The 25,644-nt window shown below is 37.4% G+C and overlaps 1 protein-coding gene across 3 annotated transcripts in view; it reads left to right on the top strand.

Annotated features, from left to right (window-relative positions):
- magixa (MAGI family member, X-linked a) overlaps positions 1–25,644 on the top strand; it is a 53,699-nt gene that overhangs the window by 2,117 nt on the left and 25,938 nt on the right. The window contains exons 1-9 of one of the 3 annotated variants that reach the window (XM_067394784.1): positions 5,557–5,953; positions 6,048–6,337; positions 8,834–8,950; positions 13,263–13,382; positions 20,118–20,291; positions 20,870–21,047; positions 21,635–21,705; positions 22,843–23,010; positions 24,438–24,930. In XM_067394784.1, coding sequence (XP_067250885.1) covers positions 6,058–6,337; positions 8,834–8,950; positions 13,263–13,382; positions 20,118–20,291; positions 20,870–21,047; positions 21,635–21,705; positions 22,843–23,010; positions 24,438–24,930 — 1,601 coding nt within the window. In that variant the 5' untranslated portion in view covers positions 5,557–5,953; positions 6,048–6,057. Of the gene's footprint in view, positions 1–5,556; positions 5,954–6,047; positions 6,338–8,833; positions 8,951–13,262; positions 13,383–20,117; positions 20,292–20,869; positions 21,048–21,634; positions 21,706–22,842; positions 23,011–24,437; positions 24,931–25,644 lie in introns of those variants that run through there. The other 2 variants (XM_067394783.1, XM_067394785.1) reach the window with 2 other exon arrangements.

Genomic DNA, 25,644 nt, shown 5'->3' with positions numbered 1-25,644 from the left:
AAAAACCAAACCCCTTGGCTCTCATCGCCCTGAACGCTTTAATGGTTCAGCACATAACGGTGGAATGATGTACCTGAGGCTCTTTACACAATAGTGATCCGCAGTGTGATGCCGCAGAGAGATTTTAAACATGTCTGCAAGTGATTCAATTTTATTGAGGTCTGATTCGTAAAAGTTTGAGTTTTGGTTGGGTGTACACGTTTCATCTAATGGAACTTCTTTAGACATTTTTTTGTCTTTGTCAAGCTGATCTTTCTAAAGAAATCCTGCTTAAACCAACCTAAGCTGGTTTGCTGGTTTTAGCTGGTTTAAGATTGCCTGACAAGCTGAAAACCCTTCTAAAACCAGCCTACAGTCCAGGCTTGTAGACCAAATAAGACCAACAAGCAAGTTTAAGCTGTTTGTTTTTTGTTTTTTTCAGGAGGAAACGGTGATGATGTGTAGTCTTGTTCTTCTCTAATTTGGGAGCTTAAGTTAATGTGTTTAGTTCAATGAGATCAAGGCATCCCGTAATCATTAGCTTCAGAGACAAAACACAGGAGTAGAAATCTAATTTCATTCTTGATCTTCGATCTAGTTCCACAGCATGAACAGTAATTGATGTTAAGAGTTGCTGCATTAGATGTTGACAAATCTCAAACAGCAGCCATTATCAGCGCACAAATATCTCATCTTAGAATGTCATCCACAAAACTTTGATCTGTATCTCTGTCCTTGGCCCAGTGACATCTGGACCTTTAGTTTTCAATTAAAGCTGTTCATTGACTCACCTGAAGATCCAGCAGGATTTATCCTCCTTCTGCACTTAATCTTTGGTGGCAAAGATTCCCTCAGAAGGAAAATAGCCAGAGTGTTAAGGCAGGATTTGAGCTCTATACTTATAGGTTTAAGTCAAATTTTGAAAACGGCAAATAAAATATTTTCTAAATTCTGCTTTTGCTCTACTGTAGCTTGTACAGTAATCCATCTTATACTTAAAACCTGGCATTGTGCACTGTATTGGTTATTTACACTACCTGTCAAAAGTTTGGAATAATAAGATTTTTTTTATGTTTTTGAAAGAAGTATATTATGCTCACCAAGGCTGCAGTAATTTGATAAAAAATATTATTTCAATTTTAAAATGTTTTCTATTTTAATATATTTTAAAATGTAATTTTATTCCTGTGATTGCAAAGCTGAATTTTCAGCATCATTAATCTACACAGCAAAATCCCCAGAGATAAATCAACTCTGCTCGGATTACATATGGTCCCTCTCTATATAGTGTTAAAGTAACACTGAAGCAGAGTTAAAGTTAGTGAGATAATTAAACGATTAATTAAATTATGATTGAGCATTAGTGATGAACACCTGCTGTTAACAAGCAGAATCACCAAAGAGAAACACTAAAAATGACTTTCAGCCACACAGTCTTAGATGAAATCAACTGAAGACATTACATCTCTCAAGATCTGATTAAACAACTCCACAAACAGCATATTAACTCATTAACTTTAACTCCGCTTCAGTGTTATATTAACTCTATGTAGAGAGGGACCATATGTTCTCTGAGCAGAGTTGATTTAACTCTGGGGGTTTTGCTGTGTAGTCTTCAGTGTCACTTCAGAAATCATTCTAATATGCTGATTTGGTGCTCAAGAAACATTATTATTAATATTATCAATGTTGAAAAGAGTTTTTGCTGCCTAATATTTTAGTTAAAACCATGTACCGTTCAAAAGTTTGGGGTAAGTAAGATTTAAAAAAGAAATGAATACTTTTACTCAGCAAGAATGCATTAAATTGATCAAAAGTGTTCTTTTGAACTTTCTATTCATCAAAGAAACCTGATAAATAATATATCACGGTTTCCACAAAAATGTTAACCAGCAAAAACTGTTTTCAACATTGATAATAAAAATAATAAATGTTTCTTGAGTACCAAATCTGCATATTAGAATGATTTCTAAGGAGAGAGACTTCTTAAGATGCTTTCAAAAACATTTAAAAAATCTTAATGATTCCAAACTTTTGACCGGTAATTGGATAAAAGCATCTGTTAAATGAATAAATGTAAAATATTCATGCTGCATACTTGTTGTATCCTAGATTTCCTGGTGCTGTTCGTTTGAATGACTTTGAAGTGCAACCATTGCATTAGCCATCTAAATCTTCTTGAACTATACGAAAACAAAAACAAAAAAATCTTTTGTATGGTGCTATGAGTTCTTTATTCATAAGTAAGATGGGGTGGCAGTTTTGGGCACCTTTCCAAAGTACTTAATCAATTATTCTCAACATCTCAGCAGCCCACGAAGACTCAGCAAGCATATGTAATGCGGAAGATGCAAGCGGATTTAATCAGAAAAGGAACAGGCTTTAGATCTCGATAAAATACACAGATGTCACGCGGCAGTGATATACTTCAAGAAACTTGCCTCAGACGGGAGTGTATGTCTGTGACACATGAAACATCATCCCAGAGGGATGCCACAACTGCAGCGAACAAAGTGGTAGACAAGATCCAGATGCATATTTAAAGCTAAGTTATATATTAATCTTGTATCCTAAGTGCTGAGTCTTATTTTACCTGCATGAAAGGTTTTCCGGCGAACCGTTCATGCTCATAACACATTCACACTGTACTGTGCTGTGTGTGTGCGCTCAAGTGAGGTGCGAACACACTGCGGCAGGTTGGATGGACTTTGATACCTAGCGTTTGAAGTGCTCACACCACTGTTTGCTTTCGGTTTTTGAGGTGACTCTCACCACTGTTTCTCCACAGCTCCAGGCAGAGTCCGTAAGACCTGGAGTTATAACTTTCTCTCTCTCTGTGAGGTAATGGAAAAGACCCGCAGCGCCGGAATGCACGGACTCCTCTCCTCCCCTCTCTGAGTTTACTGCAATGGTGTAGCTGTAACTATGTAACTCTGTTAGTATTGTCCATTTAAACACTCAGCCCCCCCTCCCCACCCCTGCTGATGTATATCAGATGATGCATTAACTAGTGTGTGATCTTTGCACTGCAGGGTTGTTATCAGAAAGGGTGAAGCATGGTATGTAATTTTTAGATGGACATTTACCTTTTATTTTTGTTTGTATTTTTGTATCTTTAGCTGCTGATTCATATCTATACAGGCTATACGAGTCGCTATATGGCTAAGCAACAGGGACACACATGCTGAGAGAAAGAGGGCCTTCTGCAGCCAAACCTGATGCGTAATTTGGCAGATCCTCTGAGATACTGATTTGTTAGTATTTTTTCTACTTTAGTGTTTAGTGGAAAGCCCCAGACAATTTCGCCGATGGAAACGTGTACGTTTCGGTTGCAGAATCGGTGACACCTGAAATAGATCTATGCATTTTTAATGAGCCTGTGTAAATTTGTGTTTGTGGATGGAATCACCCCCCACTGCGTTTTGACCATCTGTTTGCTTGTTTTGTTTCAATTTGGAGACTCGTATCATGTGTATAGCTTGTGGAACACCACTGGGACTCACGTAAATGTGTTTGCACCTATTTAGAGGCCATTGCCTCTTTGAAGAGTCATGGGACGTATATTGTCATTTTATATGTATTTGACTTTAGGCTGTTTCATCCTTTTTGTCTTCAGCTTTAGTCCACTAAATATACAGGTGCATCTCAATAAATTAGAATATCATGAAAAAGTTTTTTTTTTTCTGTAATTTAATTCAAAAAGTAAAACTTAAATATATTCTAGATTTATTAGACATAAAGTAAAATATTTCCAGACTTTTTTGTTTTCATTTTGATGATTACAGCTTGCTGCTCATCAAAATAAAAATAAAAAATCAGTATCTCAGATTTTTAGAATATTTAATTTCAAGTTCTATTAAATTACCATTCTCAGGGTATAAATACTGGGTTTAGGTCAGTAATCACAACAGCAGTCATGGGGAAGTCTGCTGACTTGACAGTTGTCCAGAAGACGATCATCAAGACCCTCTACAATGAGGGTAAGCCACAGAGGGTCATTGCTGAAAGAGCTGCCTGCTCGCAGAGTGCTGTGCCAAAACATATTCATGGAAAGTTGACTAAAAGGGAAAAGTGTGGTAGGAAAAGGTGTACAAGTGAAAGGAATGACCGCAGGCTTGAGAAGATTGTCACTCCTACTTCAAAAGGAGTAGACTGAAGCTGAAGTCAGTGCATCAAGAGCCACTGCACACAGACGTCTTCAGGAAATGGGCTACAACTGTCATATTCCAGGTACCAAGCCACTACTGAACCAAAGACAATGTCAGAAGCGTCTTACCTGGGCTAAGGAGAAAAAGAACTGGACTGTTGCTCAGTGGTCCAAAGTCCTCTTTTCAGATGAAAGTAAATTTTGCGTTTCATTTGGAAATCAAGGTCCCAGAGTCTGGAGGAAGAGTGGAGAGGCACAGAAACCATGTTTCTTGAAGTCCAGTGTGAAGTTTCCACAGTCAGCGATGGTTTGGGCTGCCATGTCATCTGCTGGTGTTTGTTCCACTGTGTTTTCTGAAGTCCACAGTCAACGCAGCCATCTACCAGGAAATTTTAGAGCACTTCATGCTTCCTTCTGCTGGCAAGCTTTATGGAGATTCTGATTTCATTTTCCAGCAGGATTTGGCACCTGCCTACACTGCCAAAGGTACCAAAAGCTGGTTCAATGACCACAGTGTTACTGTGCTTGACTGGCCAGCAAACATGCCTGACCTGAACCCCATAGAGAATCTATGGGGTATTGTCAAGAGGAAGATGAGAGACACCAGACCCAACAATGCAGATGACCTGAAGGCCGCTATCAAAGCAACCTGGACTTCCATTACACCTGAGCAGTGCCACAGGCTGATCGCCTCCATGCCACGCCGCATTGATGCAGTAATTCATGCAAAAGGAGGCCCAACCAAGTATTGAGTGCATAAAAATGAACATACTTTTCAGAAGCCTGACATTTCTGTTTAAAATGTCCTTTTTTTATTGATCTTATGAAGTATTCTAATTTTTTTAAATGGTAAATTGGTGGGTTTTTATTAAATGTGAGCCAAAATCATCACAATTAAAAGAACCAAAGACTTAAAGTACTTCAGTCTGTGTGCACTGAATTTATTTAATACACAAGTTCCACAATTTGAGTTGAATTACTGAAATAAATGAACTTTTCCATGACATTCTAATTTATTGAGATGCACCTGTACATTTAAAAAGTTACGAAGTTGTATGTTGTTCACTTCACATTGTGAAATATTATCATAATTTAACATTTCAGTATATTTTTAAATGTAATGTAAATCATTACTCTAGTCTTCAGTGTCACATGATCCTTTAGAAATAATTATCATATGCTGATTTGCTGCTCAAAAACATTTCTTATTACTATCAATGTTGAAAACAGTTGTGCTGGTTAATATTTTCAAGGACTCTTTGATGAATAGAAAGTTCAAAAGAACGGTATTTTTAATGGATTAACTTGCCTCACTTATTGATCTCACTTTTGATCAATTTAATGTGTCCTACTGTCCTTGCTGACCCCAAACTTTTGAATGGTAGTGTAAAGTACTTTAAATGCATTATTAAAATATTTTCTGTGTTACTTAAGGCTGTCACTGTAATCAAGTCAAGTCACCTTTATTTATATAGCGCTTTTTACAATGCAGATTGTTTCACCCAGCATTATGACACAAACATGATGTGAGACGCATAGTGAAGTTGTTTCAGATTTCAAAATATTAGGTTGGTTACCATGAATATTTTGTATCAGTTTTTGTGCAAAGTCGCTGATTTGTAGTCAACCCTAGTGAAAAGAAGAAAAAAAACCTTAGCTGTTTAAGGTGGTCATTTAACCTCGTCAAGCTAGTCTTTCGTTGGTTTAGCTGTGCAGTCAGCTGATCTCACAGTTTGACTAGATGAAAAGTGCCTAAACCAAGGCAATGGACCATCATGACCAAGGGAAATCAGCTAATACCAGCAAACCAGGCTAGGCTGGCTTAAGGTATTTTTTTTTCAGTAGGGAAATCTAATTTTAATGTTTGCAAACAACAATTGAACATATTTGAACAATGTCTTTCCTCTTTCTTTTCTTACAGCGCTGTCAACATGTCTAAGGCCACTGTTAAGAAGCTGCACTGGCGCTCGAAAGTGCAGGAGAGCTTCGTCCCACTGGGCGGAGCCTCGGGAGAGCTTGGTGTGGCCATTGGAGGTGGTGCAGATTATGGAGAGTTCCCATTTGTTACAGCAGCACCTGGGGGTGGAGCCACTGTTGGTGACATCATCCTAGAGATTGGGGGTACGCCTGTCCTGGGATTGACCTTGGGAGATGTAAGAGGGGTTCTAAACTCATGTCCACATCCCATTCGGATCAAAACCGTCTTACCAGGTAAATTATTTATCGATAAGAGCAAATTGAATTTTGTGTTACTAGACACCATGGGTTGGAGAATAACAAGCTTTTGCACTGATCCAACTCTTTCTTTTCAGTAGATAAGAAAAGGGCAATGCAAAGAAAATAATTAGTATAATTTTTTTTATTTGAACAAGGCACAGCTGACAGAGTAGAGTCTTTATTTACTTTAATTATTTTGGAAAGTGTGGCCAGGATATTCTTGACAAATTCACTTTTTGTGTTTCATAGAAGATAGAAAACATATTTGAGGGTGACTAAATATTGACAGAATGTTCTTTTTTTTGGTGAACCATTTCTTTAAAGGATGTTTTATCTGAAGTGACACCTCACATTGCCCCCTCCTTGGAGGCCCTCTAACCAATTATGAGCTTTCTGAAGATCCAAAGGAAAATAGAGGATCAGTAAATTTCTAGTTCATGGGCCATCTCTGCTTGGGGTTAAAATTTTGATGTTAAACAGGTTTTTACTCTCAAGGCTGCTAGTATATATAAAAAAAACTTTATTTTATAGGCTTTATCTGCATTTTGTTGCACTTATTAAATTAAATACTTGGGATGTGTAAGAGATTTATACCTACTGACAATGTACAGCCCCAAGTAGATCACTGTGTTGACATGTCACCCGTTAATGTCATTCTGCCTGGAGATTGTATTATCCTAATCTAACCTGCCTGAATATGTTGGTTCTAGATGCTCCATGGGGATTTAATTTATTCATATTTTTACTTTTTCATTTTTTTTCAGTTGTTCTTGACACAATAAATGAATGGTCAATGAAGGCATTTTCACTCTCTCAGATTTGTGAACACAGTGTCTTGGACTAACAAGAATGTCAAATCACTTTTTTTGTGAGATATTGCATCTTTTGTATAGCTAACAATGGTTCTAAAAGCTTTTTTATTAATCAATTAAATTAAACAAACTCAGAGATTTATAGATGTTTTTAGCTATTGAATGTTTGAGTATAGAAACTTTGCTGCTTGGCTTAGTTACTGTAGAATTTCTGGAAGTAGAATAGTTATTTATGGAAATAACCGAAGTAGAAACTGAGTTTTAAGAAAACAATGAACAAATACACATTTTTAAAATCCTATTTAATTGATTATACATAAGCGTTCAAAAGTTTGGGGTCAGTAAGATTTTTTTTTGACAATAAAGATATTTGTAACGTTACAAAAGTTATTACGTTATTGTAACGTTATTTCAATTTCAAACAGTGTCCTTTTGAACATTCTGTTCATCAAAGAATCCTGAAAATTATGATGATTGTATGATTTCCACAAAAATATTAAGCAGCACAACTGTTTTCAACTGACGATGATAAATGTTTCTTGTGAACCAAATCAGCATATTAGAATGATTTCTGAAGGATCATGTGACACTGAAGATTGGAGTAATGAGTTTCTTTTTATTTTTAGAACAGCATCTTTAAAACACGACACATAGTATATTTTCAAAACACCCGTTTTGTATCTTTCATTATGGAACTTAAAAGGTTTATCCAATGTTTATGAACTTCCACAATCAATCTCTTCTCCTCCATGTATGAGGTTTAATATACATGAAGAGTGAGAAAACCAAATTACTGACAAAGTGTAGTATCGCTTGTCGCTGTCGTGGTTGGATAATACAGAACTTAGATTAGTCTGCACAGTATTTTTTCTTAATAACAGCATGTAAAAAGGATTCTGATATGCAATAGCTATGCCAGGTCTCCACCTTCCCACAGTTCAGTGTCAGACATTAAATGGATGTGATATCCTGCACTCTATTACTTAACCTCTCCAGAACTCTCTGCCCTGGTTGGCCCGATTGATCGTTGTCAGCGTGGGGGGTGGAGCCCGGCATCGGCGAGTAACGGGGCAGGCAATCCCCGTCCACAATGTATAAAGACCATCAATATCCTGTGTGAAAGGAAGCTGGCTGTCATCTAAGGTCATAACGCACTTTAAAAAATGAATAGATCAGCGGGAAATGACTCATCCTACCTTTCCCATGAGTCCTTGAGGAGTCCATGTGTTGAGATTTTGTACGGAAAGGACCACCGGATTATATTAAGTGTGAAAATCAATACACAGAAGCCGAGCGGGGAGGATAGGTCCTCGTTAGGTGCTCCGCAGTGCTTGTTTGTGACAACAGCACACTGACCTTAGAGACTTCTGCAGTTGCAGTGCAGTCTCAGCATGCTTGAGTGTGCGTGTGAGGTCTGAGGTGTTACTGTGGTAACCTGGGGCATGCAGTAATAGGAATGAATTCAGGGCGTTTAACTCTTATCGATTTTATGGTGTATTTCAGTTTGTTTTCAGAACTGCGTCTTTGACAGTTTCCCTTTGCCAGTTTACCTTTTTTCTCATATTTCCATGGTGACAGCAGTGTTCTATTTGTGAATTTGGCAACAGTGCTGCTATTAAAAGTGGTTTCAAATCTTTCCATCTCATTCTCGTTCCTGTGTTCTGTTTGTGATCTGTAGGCTCGACTCTCTGTAAGGATCTGAGACTTTACCTGAGCAAGTGTTTTACACCCGGATCAATGGACAGCCAACTCCAACAGGTCATACGAGAGAACCTCTACCTGCGCGCTGTGCCCTGTAAGTGATGAACACCTACATAATTCAGTAATACAGGGCTCTTTAAAGGGTTAGCTCACCCAAAAATGAAATTTCTGTCATTCTGTACTCACCCTCATGGGTTTCTGAACCACACATAGGCTGCAACGTCACTTTCAAAGCCCAGAAAGGTAGTAAAGACATTGTTAAAATAGTCCATGTGACTACAGTGGTTCAACCTTAATGTTATGAAGTGACAAGAATACTTTTTGTGCTCAAAAACAAAACAAAAATAACAGAATGGCGACTCGTTATTGGCTGGCTCCTGTGTCAGCATTGTGCTGCTCATGTGTACAGCATCGGCATTGACCCGGAAGAGCTGCACTGCTTTCACTGCGTCAACAGTGTAGGAGACTGACAGGGAAGAGAAGAATATGTTGAAAAGTTATTTTTGTTTTGTTTTTGTGCACAAAATGTTGCTTCATGACATTAATGTTGAACCACTGCAGTTGCATGGACTATTTTAATAATGTTTTTACTATCTTTCTGGATCTCAAAAGGAGCAATGACATTGCTGCCTATGTGTGGTACAGAAACCTCTCAGATTTCATGAAAAATATCTTAATTTGTGTTCCAAAGATGAACGAAAGTCTTACAGATTTGGGATGACATGAGGGTGAGTACTTTAACATGGGATGTCAAACTAATTTTGGAGAAAAAGAAGAAAATTTGTGTTAAATGTTCTAATGTCCAATTGTAAAATCTACTAAGTTCATTCGCTGTCTGATGCTTTTTGCAGACAAAACTGAAAAGTACTGTCTTCAACTCTAATCTGATTGGCTGACTTTCTTTTTTTCTTTTTTTTTTTTTATCAGTCCATTTGAAAACAAAGTCATGTTTACAAGATACCAGATTGGCACAACAAAGTGTTTCTGAGGATGAATTGATTTGTCTGATGTTTGTCATTAAAGGTGAACATAGGCTTTATTTAGACTTCAGGGGAAATCTGATTATTTTTTCTTTTCTTAAATCCAGCTTTTTAGACCAACTGTGCAAACTGTAAGTTACATGTAGCCAGATTTTTCAGTTTAGACTGCAGTGGTGGTTGTCATATTAAGGACACACTTGCGTACTGTAGGTTCACAATACGTGAGACTTGGGTGATGGATGTTGTGCTATATATTATGTTTTTCACAAGTTCACACTTACAAATAATCAGTAGAAGAGTATGCATATTTGGCGTGCTGTTTGAGGGAATGCTCCGAGCTTGGAATTTTGCCTGAACCCAGAGTTACTCCCCCATATCCCTGGCTGGGATAGGAACTAGTCAAGAGTAAGGAGTCAGGGTGGCGGAGGGATGCAGAAAAGACTGTTGAGGAACATGGGTGAGTCAGCTATATATATATATATATATAAAATAGCTGACTCACCCATGTTTTATATATAATATAATATAATATAATATAATATAATATAATATAATATAATATAATATAATATAATATAATATAATATAATATAATATATTAGTATAGGCCTTCTCTCATGCTGATTGTTTGAACGTGCTCCTCCCAAACTTTGTTAATAAAACTTCATTTCTCGAGTACACTCCAAATCTGAACATTTGGGTTTTGTGTGTTTCTTTTAATTTTTTGTTGGGGAAAAAAAGCAAGTAAAGTGAATGGGCAAGAAAAAGCTAAATTCTGATCACTGACTTGACACTTTTTAAAAAAAATTTTATATATATATATTTTATTTTCTATAAAACTATCTGTAGAGTCCATTATTTTAGTTTTCCACAATGCAGTATGGATCAAACCTCATGCTTTTTAGTCACAGGCCTGTCTACACAAGATTATACAATATTTAAAATGGCTCCCTGCTTTTTCTCTCTATCCACCAAGGGCTCCTCTGCCTGAAAAGGGTTGAAGACCCCTGCAGTAAAACAACTGCATTGAAAACACAAACAAGTTCATACACATGAGAAATGAGATCCTGAAATACATCAGCCAGCAAAAGCATGCATGCGATCTCATGCTTTAATGCTCACAGAGACCGTAAACAAATCCAGTTTACAATCATGTCAAACCTCATGCAGAGTCAAAGGTTCAGTCACTTTGAGGCAATGCGATGCACTTTAACTATTGCCATGGCAACTGTCATCAAATGTCACAGCAGTGCGCCCATTGTGAATGGCACTGTTCCATATTTTGCCTTGACAACAAAACAGCAACTATTTTCAGAAATGATTGCATGCATTTATTAATGTATAGCTCATGCCGGCATCAGGCTCCCGTTCACCATCACAGCTGATGCATTTAATCCGTCCTGCATGATTCAAACTTTGCCTATTTCCTGCTCTTGGATCCCAAAGCTGCACATTTATCTTTGTCTTCAGCCTGAGGTACCCTGCTGTGCCTTTCATCACTCCCGTGCTTGCACATACCCATAAACGCGTAAGCACCCAAACACAGACCCATTCATGCATGCTTGTGAATGTACACACAAGCACACTAATTTTCGTGCACCCATTCACATAACGTTTTATCTGTCGGTTCAGTTGCATAGCCTGTGTACTCAAACTTAAAGGCTTTCCCAAATAACACGTTTATTCAAAGCGTCACATCTCTGAATTGGTTGCAGGCAATTAGAATACTGTGAACTGTAAGATGCTCCTCTTTTCTGTTCTTTTAAGATAAAATAGCACAGGTGTGTCAGTACAAAAGTACAAGGCTATATTTAACCAGGTGCAAAACATCATGTTAAATGGTTTGCATATTTAGTGGCATTTGGGCTTTTAGAGTCAACATGAAATCAACACCTAGTTTTCTAATACACATTCCTGGTCATATTGTGCATCAATACATGTTATTCCCAAAGAAAAAAATGTAATCAAGATGTGATAACTTACTCAACTGTCCTTTACAGCTGACATCACAAATCCCTATTTTTCAACCCCGACCACCTGGCTTCGTCCTGATATATTACACCTGCTTTTCACAATCCAATCAGTTTCTGATGGATAAAATTATTTTGTTCTTTTTATATCTCCAGTTTAACTACAAAATCTGTCGCATTATTGCGGAAGTGAAAAGTCCTCAGTGTCTAAATCCTTAATGTCTCATCCTACACATTCATTCGAGATTCATTTGAGTGAATGTGTTGCATAAAAACGTCATTGTTTCAAGAGGGGAAAAAACACTCATATGCTTTTTGCATGGGCTGTCATTGGGATTAATGCAATACAGGCACTGTGATGTCATATACGGGGTGTATGATACCTTGGGACAATGCAGTGTTTTGTTATTAATGGATGATTTATTATATATGGTGGCTGAAGGCTTTTAAGTCATTACAATCCTGCTTGATGTTGAATAACTGTGTGTTGTATCCATACGATAGGTGCACTACCTCATAAACCATGTACCTTTTCTCTTCCTGAAGACTTTTGCTTCAAAGCAATTTGTTATGTTGGCAAGTTCAAATTGATCAAAGCATGCAGGTTTCCTACTGTATCTCTTCTGCAACGCCAGAATTGCAGTGATCAGGTTAGCCTAAATTGGGATGCACTGCTTATCTACCTTAGGAAAATCCACTTGTTCCAACTTTCATTGGAGATGGAAAGCTGAGAGGAAGTTGTTTAATCTCATCACTGTGGGATTATAGAGCAAGTTTGAAGTGCTTGAAATCATAATCAGGTGTCACCTCACACCGCCAAAGTCATTTGAAAATAGACAGACACACGCACAGAGTTTATTTAATATATAGTTAGTATGTAAACGCTGTTACATAACTGCTTTTAACCTCATTTGACACTCACATCACATCCGCCTCTTTTCCATATCAAGGCCAATCAACTTGCTACAAGTTCTGTGTGACAGCTGTGTCTCTGTTTTCTCTGAGGTCTGTGGATCCAAACTTCAAATGCATCAAAGAGACTGGCTTCCTGGTGATGTCATCAGGATGTTTTTTTTTTTTTTTTAAATGCATTAGATTTTTAGCAAAGGGAAGATGCAAGTTTATGAAAAAATCATGAGCGATCTTTTAAAATACCCCATGTGTCTGTAGCACTATAGCTTTCCTATTTTTACATTCTCTATTTAAATGGCTTGTTGTCTACTTGTAACAAATTCATGTCTTTTTTGGTGACACCAAAAAAGACACATTTGAAGACATGTGACACCAAAAGAGACATATTTGAAGGTGATGTAGGTTTTTGGGGGTTTTTTTTGGTTTTGTTTTTTGCCAAGTTAAGCAAAGTACAAATATATATATATATATATATATTTTTAATTTTTTTTTTTTAATTTTTTATAATTACATTCATATGCTTGCTCTCTCTGCCCCGACCCAGGTACTACCAGGCAACCACGGGATGGAGAGATCTCAGGAGTGGATTATAACTTTGTGTCCATTGAGGAATTCTTCTCCCTGGAAGAGTCTGGAGCCCTGCTGGAAAGTGGGAAGTTCAAAGGTCAGAAACAGTATCTCTTTTATATCCACTTAATGCATCTAAACCAGTGGTTCTCAACTGGTTTGGCCACAGGACCCATATGTTCCCATTGTCATCAAGTTGTGACCCAATTTATTTTATTTTTTTAGGAATTTGACACAAGCACGGTCCCACTTTACTTAATATGCACATAAATTGTAAGAATATCACTAACACTGGTGAATACAGTATATGGTATAAAATAAGGCTATTAAATAGCAGTCCATACATTTGTGTGTTAATACAATAAAATTAGTAAGTTAGCATGAGCCACCGTCATATAAAAATATACAAAATAACACAAAGTGAAAATAAATTGGTATAAATAATAATAAATTGAAAAATAAATTGAAAATAATTATGGCATTACAGAAAGTACAGTTATTCTGGTTATTAAACAATACTAAAATTTACTGTTGATAAAACATGAACACTGATTCTGATGAATAGAATGAACATCATACTTGCATTCAAATCCTTCTCAGCTAACACATGACGTACCAGTTACATAATTTAATGGTAATTTTTGGTAATTTCATTATGTCTTACTAACTGACTGTGTAACTACGACATTGCATGCTTGTAATTTCATCTGCTCTTTATATAGTGAAGTCATATAATGGCGTGCAATTGCGCATGCAATTGAAGAATGTGTGCCGCAAGCACAGTATAACGTCTGACAGGACAGGAAAATTTGTTTTTCTGAGGTGAGAGACTTTAATTCATAACAAGTTATATGAAAAACAAAATGTTAGAATAATGACACTGACAGCCTGATAACATCAGCAGATACTAAATCTGGACAACATATTTTTTTCCCCAGACACTCTTTACTTAAACTGCATCTGACAGAAGAGTCAACAGCTTTCACTCATGTTTTTTCAAAATAAAAGTCTTGCATCATAAAAATGTTTAGAATGTTTTTTGTTGTTGTTTCCTTGACTACTTCGCAACTCATTCAAAAGGGTCTTTTGACCCACTTTAGGGTTGTAACGCACTGGTTGAGAAACATTAATCTAAACCAGTGGTCGCCAACCCGTCGATCGCGATGGACCGGTCGATCTTTATCACTGTTCCAGTAGCTCGCGAAAATAACAGAAATATGAGTACAAAAATACATTACATTTCTCCAGTCTTTGTACTGTATTTTTGTATTTATTTTTATGTTATTTTCTGGAACTATTGGGGCAGACAGATAAAGGTAAATGGCCCACATAATGTCTGAGTCTGTAAACGGCCGTTAACAAGAGGCCAGAGACGCTGAAGACGGACGCGAAGAGGAGAAAATTCTGTAGCAGGCAGAGCAGCTCACTGTTCACGATGCTCAAAATATACGAAGAAAATATAAATATTGAATTGGGGGTGAGGGATTAGGAATTCATCTCTAAAAGGAGATCAGTCTTCAGGAAGATTTCGATGGCAATGGCATTTTATTTTCCTCTTACCACCGAATAAAGTAGCTAATAGCGCATTTCAGCTTTGTTTACAGCGGTAACCAAGGAAACACTGTATCACTGCTGCTCCATAAGCGACACCTGCTGTCAGAGAGTGAATCTGCGTCTCATTCAGCCTGCTGTTTTTTTTTTTTCATGCCTTTTTTGTGTGCCTTTTTTTATAATTTCACAAAGATAAAGTCAGATCGTACTGTTTTTGCTTTAAATCCTGAAATTAAATCTAATTCAAATAAAAACCCTGCTGAAAAATCCAGCTAAAACCAGCCTAAGCTGGTTGACTGGTCTTAGCTGGTTTAAGCTGGAAGTAGCTGGTTTTAGCTTGTCTCCCAGCCTGTGTTAGCAGGTGTTCAGCTGGTTTAAGCTGGTCAAAAGTCAAAACCCCTCTAAAACTAGCTATGACCAGGCTAGGAGACCAGTTAAAACCAGCTAAGCCAGGCTGGGAGACCAGCCAAAACCAGCTTGACCATCTTAGGCTGGTTTCAGCTGGATTTGTCAGGAGGGAAAACAACTGCTCATGCAACGTGCGTAGCATCTTTGTTTGGATTGTGATTAAAAAGCAGTGGTTCCCTCTAATTTGAAATGGCTATATATTTTTGTTTTTTATTATAATATTAATAATAAATATCTGCAACCAGTATCAGAATCAGCCAATTTACTTGTAAAAAAAAATAAATAAAAAGGCTAAATAAATCAGAATCTACATTCACCACGAAAAAAATACTAAATACAATCTGGGCTGTCTTTTTCTATGAAGTAGATCTTGTCTTTCAAAAAGGTCGAGGTCAGGGATCTTGGGCTTAAAAAGGTTGGTGACCACTGATCTAAACTATTGTTTCTCAACCAGGAGATCGAGGCCCACTAGGGGGCCTCAGCAAACTTCAAGGGGGTCTCATCATGACTTAAGTTTAATTAAAATAAGACAAAAAAAGCTTTAAAATAAGCTAAATATTAATATATTTCTTATTTAAATTGCAGGTTTACCCCAGGCTTGAAAAACCTGGATGGGCCACATGAGAAAGCTTAATTTAAAAAGTGAGATTTCTAGACCTGGAAATTAAATTAAATAATATAATAATATAAATGAATAAAATATGTGAATACGGTCTAATGAATACGGTCATAGTCAGAATTATTGGCACCCTTGGTAAATGATCAAAGAAAGCTGTGAAAATTGTTTATCCTGCATTGTTTATCCTTTTGATCTTTCATTCAAAAAATCACAAAAATCTAACCATTTATTCAAGTAAAACAATTGAAATTGAGAAGGAAATTACCTTATGAAATAAATATTTTTCTCCAGTAGACAATGGCCACAATTATTGACACCCTTGGAAATTCTTATGAGCATATTCCCATTCATATTTACATTTTTTTTTTTTAGCACACCAGGGTGACTAGGAACATGAAATTGTCCAGCCATGACTTTTGGTTTCACACGAGTATAGGTAACACAAGGCAAAATTCCCTTAATCATTCATCATAAGTAAAACCAAAGAAAATAGATCTGATATGCAGCAAAGGATTGTTGAGCTTCACAAATTAGAAAGCGGCTGTAAGGAAATACCTAAAGCATTGAAAATTCCCATTTCCACCATCAGGGCAATAATTAAGAAGTTCCAATCAACTAAAGATGTTACAAATCTGCCTGAAAGAGGAGGTGTGTCTAAATCTAATGCACGGTGAGGAAGAAAGTTTGAGTGGCCAAAGGATCTCCAAGGTTCACGGCTGGAGAATTGCAGAAATTAGTTGAGCCTTGGGGTCAGAAAAAAAAATCAAACACATACATCACCACATGTTGTTTGGGAGGGTTTTAATAAAAATCCTCTGCACTCATCCAAAAACAATCTCCAGCCTATTCAGTTGTCAGACACTACTGTAACTTCTATGGTCAGATGAAACTTAAAAAAAAGAGCTTTTTGGCAGCAAACCCACCAGATGGGTTTGGTGCAAACAGGGATAAAAAGTACCCCATGTCTATGATTAAATGTACTGCTGGATCTTTGAAATTGTGGGCCTATTTGGCTTCATGGATTCTATCAAATAACAACAGGTCAAAAAAATAAAATAATCGAAATCAAAACTTGACTGATTCTACTAGAAATCTTATAATGGGTTGTGGTTGGATCTTCCATCAGGACGATCATCCAAAACAAACATCAAAATCAACACGAAAATGGGTCACTGAGCACAAAATGAAGCTTCTGTCATTGCCATCCCAGTCCCCTGACCTGAACACTATAGAAAATGAGTGGACTGAACTGAAGAGAAGATCTGGAGAGATTCTGTATGGAGGAATGGTCTCTGATCTCTTGTCAGTTGTCCTCCAACCTCATTATAGGAGAAGACACAGAGCTGTTGTCCTGGCAAAAGGAGGTTGTAAAAAGTATTGAATAAAAGGGTGCCTTTAATTGTGGACAATGTGTATTGGAGAAAAACATTTTCATAAAGAAACCCCCCCCCCCCCTCATTTTAACAATGCAGATTCACTAAGTTTCACATTTGTTTATTAAATATTTAGACTGATTTTATCATGTTTTTAAGCTACCAATATGAATGTTTTACACATTTACCTTGTTTAAAACCATTCTACTCCATACATTCAAAATTTCACAAAAATTCAGCATGTAAAATGCATCTGAGCCTATTTACGAGTTTATGCAAACATATGGAACAGATAAACCTTGTTTTTTAATGTGGAAGGAGTTATTTACTGTTTAACTGAGTAGTTTGTGTGTGCATGCATTTGAGTTTGTGTGTGCTCGTGACCACATGGTGAGGGTCAGGGCTTCACGCCAAAGCTCCAAAAGCTCAAGCCAATCAGAATTAAGAGAAGCACCCTCTAGACTGCGGAGAAAAGTGCCATGCTGGCTCGGTTCTGTCCTCCAACGTTATCAGCAGAAAGAGCTGAAAAAGAGCCCTAATGGAGAGAGAACAAGCGTGTAATGCAGACTGATGTCTGAGCCTGCTGATGTCTTTGTTAAGGGTCCCACACACAGCTGCAGATTCACACTATGACATCCTTCGAAGTTGCAGCTCTTGGATTTATGAATATGTTTCTGCTGACTCGTGTTTTTGATACTGCTGTGCTACTTTACTGTCTTTTGTCTTTGGAAAGTAAGAAAGATATCATTCACTTATGTCCATCTCTGTCGAGTCGGTCCCTCATGGAGTTGATTTTGAGGTTTTTATGCAAACTTGCTTTTGGGAAACTCAAGCACTGATGATTGATGTAAATGTCATGGTCTAATCACTGACAATGCCAATATCACCAATAGAGACTTTTTTACCTATCCTGACAAAATCTTCACTATACTGTATATACACTAGTTTTCAAAAGTTTGGGGTTGGTAAGATTTTTTTTTTTTTTTATGATTTTGAAAGAAGACTCACTAAGGCTTCTCACCAAGATTGCATTTATTTGATTAAAAGGGTGATAAACAGTAATATTGTGAAATATTATTATAATTTGAAGTACTAGTTTTTTATTTCAATACATTTTAAATGTAAATTATTCATGTGATGGTAAAGCTGAATTTTCAGCATCATTATTCCAGTCTTCAGTGTCACATGATCCTTCAGAAATCATTAATATGCTGATTTGGTGCAGAAGAAATCTTATCAATGTGGAAGACAGTTGTGCTGCTTAATATTTTTGCTAACCATGATGCATTTATTTCAGGATTCTTTGATTAGTAGAAGGTTTAAAAGAACAACATTTATTTGAAATAGACATCTCGTGTCTTAAGTATTAATTTCTTAAAACATCTTGACGCCACAGAAAAAAACAATAGAAATGTGAGATGTGGTATTATTTGTTTAATATGCCTATAATTAACCACAAAAGTGTTTTTAACACTTGAGCAGTGATGCCCCGCAGCCCATTAGTCATCTCTCTAACCAGAAACCACACCACACTCCTACTTTTCTATCACTCTGTACAGGAGAAAAGAGGCTTTTCTCTGTAATCCCTATTTCTCTGTCTCCAATCACCCCTCCACCTCCATTCCCTCTCTCTCTTTTTATTTTTTTTTCTCCAGTTGTAAATAAGCTGCAACAAGGGAGTAATGCTGCATTTAAATATCTCTGAAAATTCCAAACATGTAGCTATTGCACAGTAGCTGAGTAAATTCTCTTAGCTGAGGAGTTTGCATCCCAGTGCTCTTTTAGTGTAAATTGTAATTTTTTTAAAACAGCACTTTGGTATTTTATGTTGTATGCTTTTATTTTGGAAATTTAGAGGTAGATGTTCAGAGGTGGATTAAGTTCATGTTTTCACCATTGATCTGATTGCTAAAAGAGCTCTGGAACATCCTGTCAGTTTATTAGTTTCATAACAGCAGTGATTAAGGGTTTTAAAGAGAGCATGATCTAGGGCAGCAGCAGCAGCAGCAGCCAGGAGTGAGAGAAATTCCTCTTTTCATAAAATGTAGAACTAGAACTTTATCATTAAAATTGGTGGCACAAAAAAAGTTCTGCTTTAAAAAATACAGTGGGGTCACATACAGTACCACATTGGTAATGGCTTTTAGATGGAAAATCTATTTTAATCCAGGTAAGTTTTAGAATTTTGAACATTTTAAAATGAAGAAATGTTAAGGCTTAAAATGAATTCTACACTATTTCTAAGTCACTGATCAAATTTATGACATTGATCATGTGAACTCCTTGGTGCAAATGTTCATATTTTCTAGCTTCCATTGAAGCACAAGATGATCTTTTGGAACATTCACTCAAATCATGCAGGATAACATGGATCATCAGATTTTGTGGAGCTCTTGCCAGACTTGTGAAGTTCATGCCAGCTTGAGTGCATGTTGTCATTTGATAATCTAATATGTAATAATAAAGAATTTTGTATTAAACTAGAAAAAAAATACTAGTGGTTTCAAATGTTTAAGTCAGGTAATTGTAAATCTTATTGTTTTTTGGCCCCAATTTCTTGGCAAAGTTAAATAAAATCGAATAAAATGTGATTTAAAAAAATGAGATATTGAAGTTCCAAACCAAAGCCTCCAGACTCGAGCTGCTTGATTATTGTGTTCTGCTCCGCAATTCCAGAAACTGCTTTTTGGCTGCCTCAGAAATTGACTCGAAGGACAATGGCTTTTAGGTTGAAAATGGATGATCTTGTCAAGAACTGTTTCAGTTAGCACATCTAATGCATTGTGTACAAAAGCCATTGTTTTTTAATTTTGCTGTTTGTAACAGCTCTTGGATTGTGGGTCATATTGAGGGTCATTTCTAAAACAATCTGTTTTAACAGGTAACTATTACGGCACTCCTCGGCCGGTCCATATCGGTCCTGACAGCCCACCCATTACGTATCAGGAACATCGAAACCTTCTGAGGAACTTTCGTACCCGCAGCAAATCGCTCAGCAACCTGGAAAAGGCCGTGGAGGAAGGTGACAACAGCGAGGAAGACTCCGGTCTATCAGGTACCCAGCTGTTGAGTCCACCTTTATTTCATGGTACAATAATAAAATTAAAAACATCTGTTGAGATTGGTAATTTTTCTATCAGAATCTGTTACTTGTGGGGTACCCCAAGGCACTAGTTTGGGTCCTTTCCTTTTTCAAAAACTCAACATCTCTTTTCAATCAAGCTATTGTTAAAACTACCATCAAACTGTTATTCAAGATTTTTAAATAATTAAATAAAAACTAAATAAATTTCAAATATTCAAAAAAAAATCTCAAAACACATTTCTTTCCTAGCCAGTCAGATCAGCATCTCTGGAGTTGACTTCACATAGGCGCCATTTTGCAGTTATTTTAAACCCACAGATTTTTAAGACAAATGGATGTCAGCTCAACCATGACATGTTTGCATTTTTTATGTTTTTAACATTAAATACTATTGAATTGTGTTCAGAATTGATGCTGTTCTCATATTAGAGCTGGCAAGAGGAGAGTAACATGAACAGCGTGACCTCTCGCTGGCCTAAGGTTACCTAAGATTATACAAGACGGCCGCATCTCATGTCATGTTCACTGTACTCTACTCTGTTTCCCAGCGGGGTCTGCAGGAGCCAGCAGTGCCCCTCCCACCACCATTGTCTCACCTAATCAGACTTGGGACTCAGGCGGTGGGCGGGATGGAGGGGTTGCCATGGAGAATGGAGCACGTGGAGGGGCTTTGCCTGAAAACTGGGAGCTGGCGTTCAGTGACACAGGCGAACCCTATTACATCAAGTGAGTCAGCAGAGGAAGAAGGAAAAAATAAGATGGTATAGTGGGGAATAGAGTGGGCAAAAATAGAGACAGAAGGTCATTTGCTTCCTCCAGTAATCCAAGATTATACTCAAAGTTGACATGATGCCTTTGTATGTCACATTGGATTTTTTTTGACACGTGAAGGCGACATTTAAACTTTTAAGATCTGCGTCAATGAATTTTTTTTTAATTCAGCAGGTGGAGTCTAGTGCTTTTTTTAATGCAATTTTTCGTAAAGAAAAAGGTGACATTTTTGAACTTTAAAATGTGCATCAATGAAAAATCATAATATCATAATATTTGCCTATCTCTGAAAATTAAGTGCACTTAATTTGGTTATTTTGTATTTTTGATGCAATTTTGAGGTAAAAAAAAAAAAAAAGTGACATTTGAACTTTAAGATGCACATCAATGTAAAATGCATAAATCCTTGCCTTTTATCTATGATTTTATCTAAATTAAGTCTGCTTAATGTTTATTACTCTCACTACTGCTGTTGTATTTCATCTTAAAGTTGCTGATGTCCTAGTGGTGGAGAAAAGTCTCTCATTTCTCTCATTTTTCAGCCATAACTCAAAGACCACGAGCTGGCTGGACCCAAGGACTCAGGGCAAAGAGATTGTCAGCAAGACGGAGTGTGAGTGTATATATGTGCACGTGTGTGCGAGCTTGGCCCCTCTCCACTTTTTGCTCCGAAACACACTCTCGCTCTCTCTGCAGTCTTCACACAAAGATTAATGACAAACCTTCCTGGAGCCATTTAGTCTTTCTCTCACGCCTTCATCTTACCCCTTGTTTCCTTTGCCATTTAAACCTTATCCACAATCTCCTTGTCCCTCCCCGCTTGCTTTCACCTCTCATCTCTCTTTTTCCTTTAATGTTATCTATCACTCAAAGAATGCTCTCTTATATTTGAGAAGGTCATGTATGCTATGCCTTCTGAGCCAAGCGATTTTCAGAAGCCATTACATCTGTTAGTATGTAGATGAGCAAGAAGTCCGCGTGTGCAAATACATGTACAAGTGGGCTCTAAAATTCTGAGACTATAATGAAATGCTTTAAAATTATGAAAATGTAGTTGTATATAGGGTGTAGTGTATAATGGTATACTGCCTGCTATTGTTTAAATGTAGCATGTGGAACCATATGCATTATGCAGGTTCGGAAGGTAGTATGCTACATTGTCACATGACCTCTTCAAAGTGCATGTGTAAATTCAGTGGGTGGCATTCAGTTATCACGTTGGAAGTAAATGTGGACATAAGAAATATACTTTTGGCAGTGTGTTCAAATAATGAGCCAAGAACAAAATGAAAGAAAAAAGTGGAAAATTGCTACTAGAAAATTAATACTTCTGGGTAATTTGTCACATAAGACATTGGAAAGTCTTTGCAATGTGGGAAACAGTGCCTCGCAAAGTGCTCTGTTGTACACCCTACATTTTGCCAGTAATGCACATTTCACTATAGAACCAGTATGAGTAGTATGATAGTTCGCTGTTTAGAAAATAGCCAGTGTTTTAGTTGGCGCAAATCAAAAAAATTACTCCCCTATATACAAGTGTGTGATTGAGCAATTTATTCAAAGTATAAGCCGTGTAGCCCATATCCCAGCAGATGGCACTGTTGTTTAGCAGTCAACTCCATCCTGAAACATTGTTGTGTGGTATAAGGGCATTGTTAGAACTCTGTGTACTTTGCATACCATGTGTAGACACTTATTTCTTTGCGTGTGTGTGTGTGTGTGTGTGTATGTGTGTGTGCGTGTCAATTAGTACCTGCATTCACAGACCAACCATCTGAACTGAAGGGCTATTCCATACACACTCGCCTGTCGAAAGGGCCTCGTGGGTTTGGCTTCAACATTGTGGGTGGCAGTAGACCTCGGGAGTTCCTGCAGGTGTACAGCGTCACCCCAGGAGGCCCGTCTGCACTTAAAACAGGTGAGACTAGGAGATTTAACCCTGTGTCCTTAAAAAAATCATAACGCAGATGCAGCTGGCACTGAATTGCAAACAATGACCATGTAAAAAAAAAATAATACTGTATTTATTATTATTATAGTTTTCAAAAGTCTGAGACCTGAACATTTTTTTTTGTTTTGCATTTTGTTATTATTATTCAGTAAAGCTTTTTGTTATTCAATAGAAAAAATTATACCTAAAACAGTCTTTTTTTATTTTTTGCTTGTGTCTTACCTCAATGTGACAGGCATATTTAGGAATAAAGGCATTAGTTAAATTAATCCATGTAAATTATGTAAGAAAATACAGTTAGATTAAGCTATTTAACATGTATTATAATTTCACATTGAGAAAATGTAAAGAAAATTTACAGATTTGGTCAAATGAGAAAGAATTGAAGGTTTTCCTACATGCCGCATTCATATTACCCGGCAACACCAGTATTCTCTGTTGGAAACTGCTAAGTGGCTTTTGCTTTTTGCTGCTTCTGTATAAATCTGCAGCACAGGAGATGGCACTTCAATGGGTCAGCTCTTTAAATATTTATAGATGTATGATGGATATAATAATTTAATAACACACATAGATTTGTGCAGGGGACTCTTAAGGACGTTGTGAATCATATGTGATGTAATGGTTCTGCTGATTTTAATATCCTCTTTTTACACTTAAAAGAAGACAAAAAAACCCATAGATCTGGATTTAAGTCAGATCATTTATAGATGGCACAAAAACCAGGGGAGAGAAAAGGACCAGATGGATAAAAGATAGATTTTACCACAGGAGCATGAGCTGTTTGCTTTTCCTCTCTCCCCATCCTCTAATCTATCCCTCCAATCCTCACTTTTATTTTAGGCAGGAAATCCCTTGACACTCTTTCTCTCTCTCTCTCTCTCTCTCTCTCTCTCTCTCTGTGGATTAGATTAGTATGCCTGTATGTGTGTGTATTTGGTGATTTGGAGGGTCTCATGGTTTGAATCTGCTGATCTGCTCTTAATCCAGATGGGCTTGTAGGTTTTAATCTGCCTTCTATTACACACAGCACTGTCCACTCACGTGTGCTGACAAACACACCAACACCCACACACACTCACTTATCCTTAAAGGGGTCACGTGATACCTTACTTTATATCTCTTGTGATTGTCAGTTTTGTTTATTTGACTTTGTTATAGCCTTCATCCTCTGCTTTTTAACATTAATTGTCTTTTTCAACAGGTAGGAAGTTTTAAAAGATACAAAAGGTTTTTACTGTACACTGAACTCTTTTAAACTCACAAGATTAAGGATATTTCGATTCCTCATATGACCCCCTTTTGTACTTGTACTCACAAAATGAGAATCCGATTTGTTTTTGATTTCCCTCATGTACAAATACGAATAACAGAAATGTCTTTCTCTCTCTCAGCGGACATCCTGGTGTACATTAATGACTCATGTGTGCTGGGTCTGTCCCATAAAGAAGTGGTAGAAATGCTGAAATCCGTCCCCATGGGTCACAGTGTGGATGTGGTTCTTCGCCGAGGTTACCCCATGCTCTACAACCCTGATGGCTGCCCCAAAACCAGCCTCTCTTCCCCTTCTGACCAAACCAGTGCCAACCCTGCAGCACCCAGCTCTGCTCAATCCCAGGTTCAACATCCTGATGGACACCAACCTGGCTTGTTGAACCTCAATCGCTCCATGTCCCACCACAACAACTTCTACCCCCGCATGCAGAAAGAGTCCTTGGATGCTAACGGGAACACAGCACCCCAGCCTTCCTACTCAATGGTCAATGGAAATGGAGTGGGAGGGACTATAGGACTGGGGGCGGTGCCTTTATCAAATGCCCCTCCCCCATCAGAGCGAATGAGCTCTAGTCACAGCGATACAGAGGTCAGCTCTGTTGTCACGCGCAGGTAACCAGAATAGCGTATTGAACCGATTTTTCTTCTTCTTCATCTTCTTCTTATTATTATTATTAAAGGGATAGTTCACCCAGAAATGAAAATTATCCCATGATGTATTCACCCTCAAGCCATCCTAGGTTTATATGCATTTTCTTTCAGATGAACACAATCGGAATTATATTAAAAAATATCCTGGCTCTTCCAAGCTTTATAATGGGAGTGAATGAGGCATTGTATTTTGAAGCCCAAAGTGCATCCATCCATCATAAAAGTAATCCACAAGGCTCCAGGGGGTTAATAAAAGCCTTCTGAAGTGAAGCGATGGGATTTATAAACCATAAATCTAGGTTCTGGCAAACAGCTGTACGCAAGTTGAGTTACATAAGAAGACTGACCTCTGACTCGACGCATGAAGTACTGATGAAGCAGAAGGCCGTGTGCTGGAAGCTAGTTATTAAAGTTTATAAGTTTTAAATATGGATATTTTTCTTACAAAAACCCATCGCTTCACTTCAGAAGGCCTTTATTAACCCCCTGGAGCTGTATGGATTTCTTTAAAGATGGATGGATGCATTTTTTTGGACTTCAAAATACAACGCCCCATTCGCTATGGTTATAAAGCTTGGAAGAGCCAGGATATTTTTTTTTATATAACTCTGATTGTGTTTGTCTGAAAGAAGATAGTCATATACACCTAGGATGGCTTAAGGGTGAATAAATAAT

The sequence above is a fragment of the Chanodichthys erythropterus genome, chromosome 9 (genome assembly GCF_024489055.1).
Source record: "Chanodichthys erythropterus isolate Z2021 chromosome 9, ASM2448905v1, whole genome shotgun sequence".
NCBI classification, from domain to species: domain Eukaryota; kingdom Metazoa; phylum Chordata; class Actinopteri; order Cypriniformes; family Xenocyprididae; genus Chanodichthys; species Chanodichthys erythropterus.
Note: the sequence above shows the minus strand (reverse complement) of the source record. Positions and strands in the feature narration are given on the sequence as shown.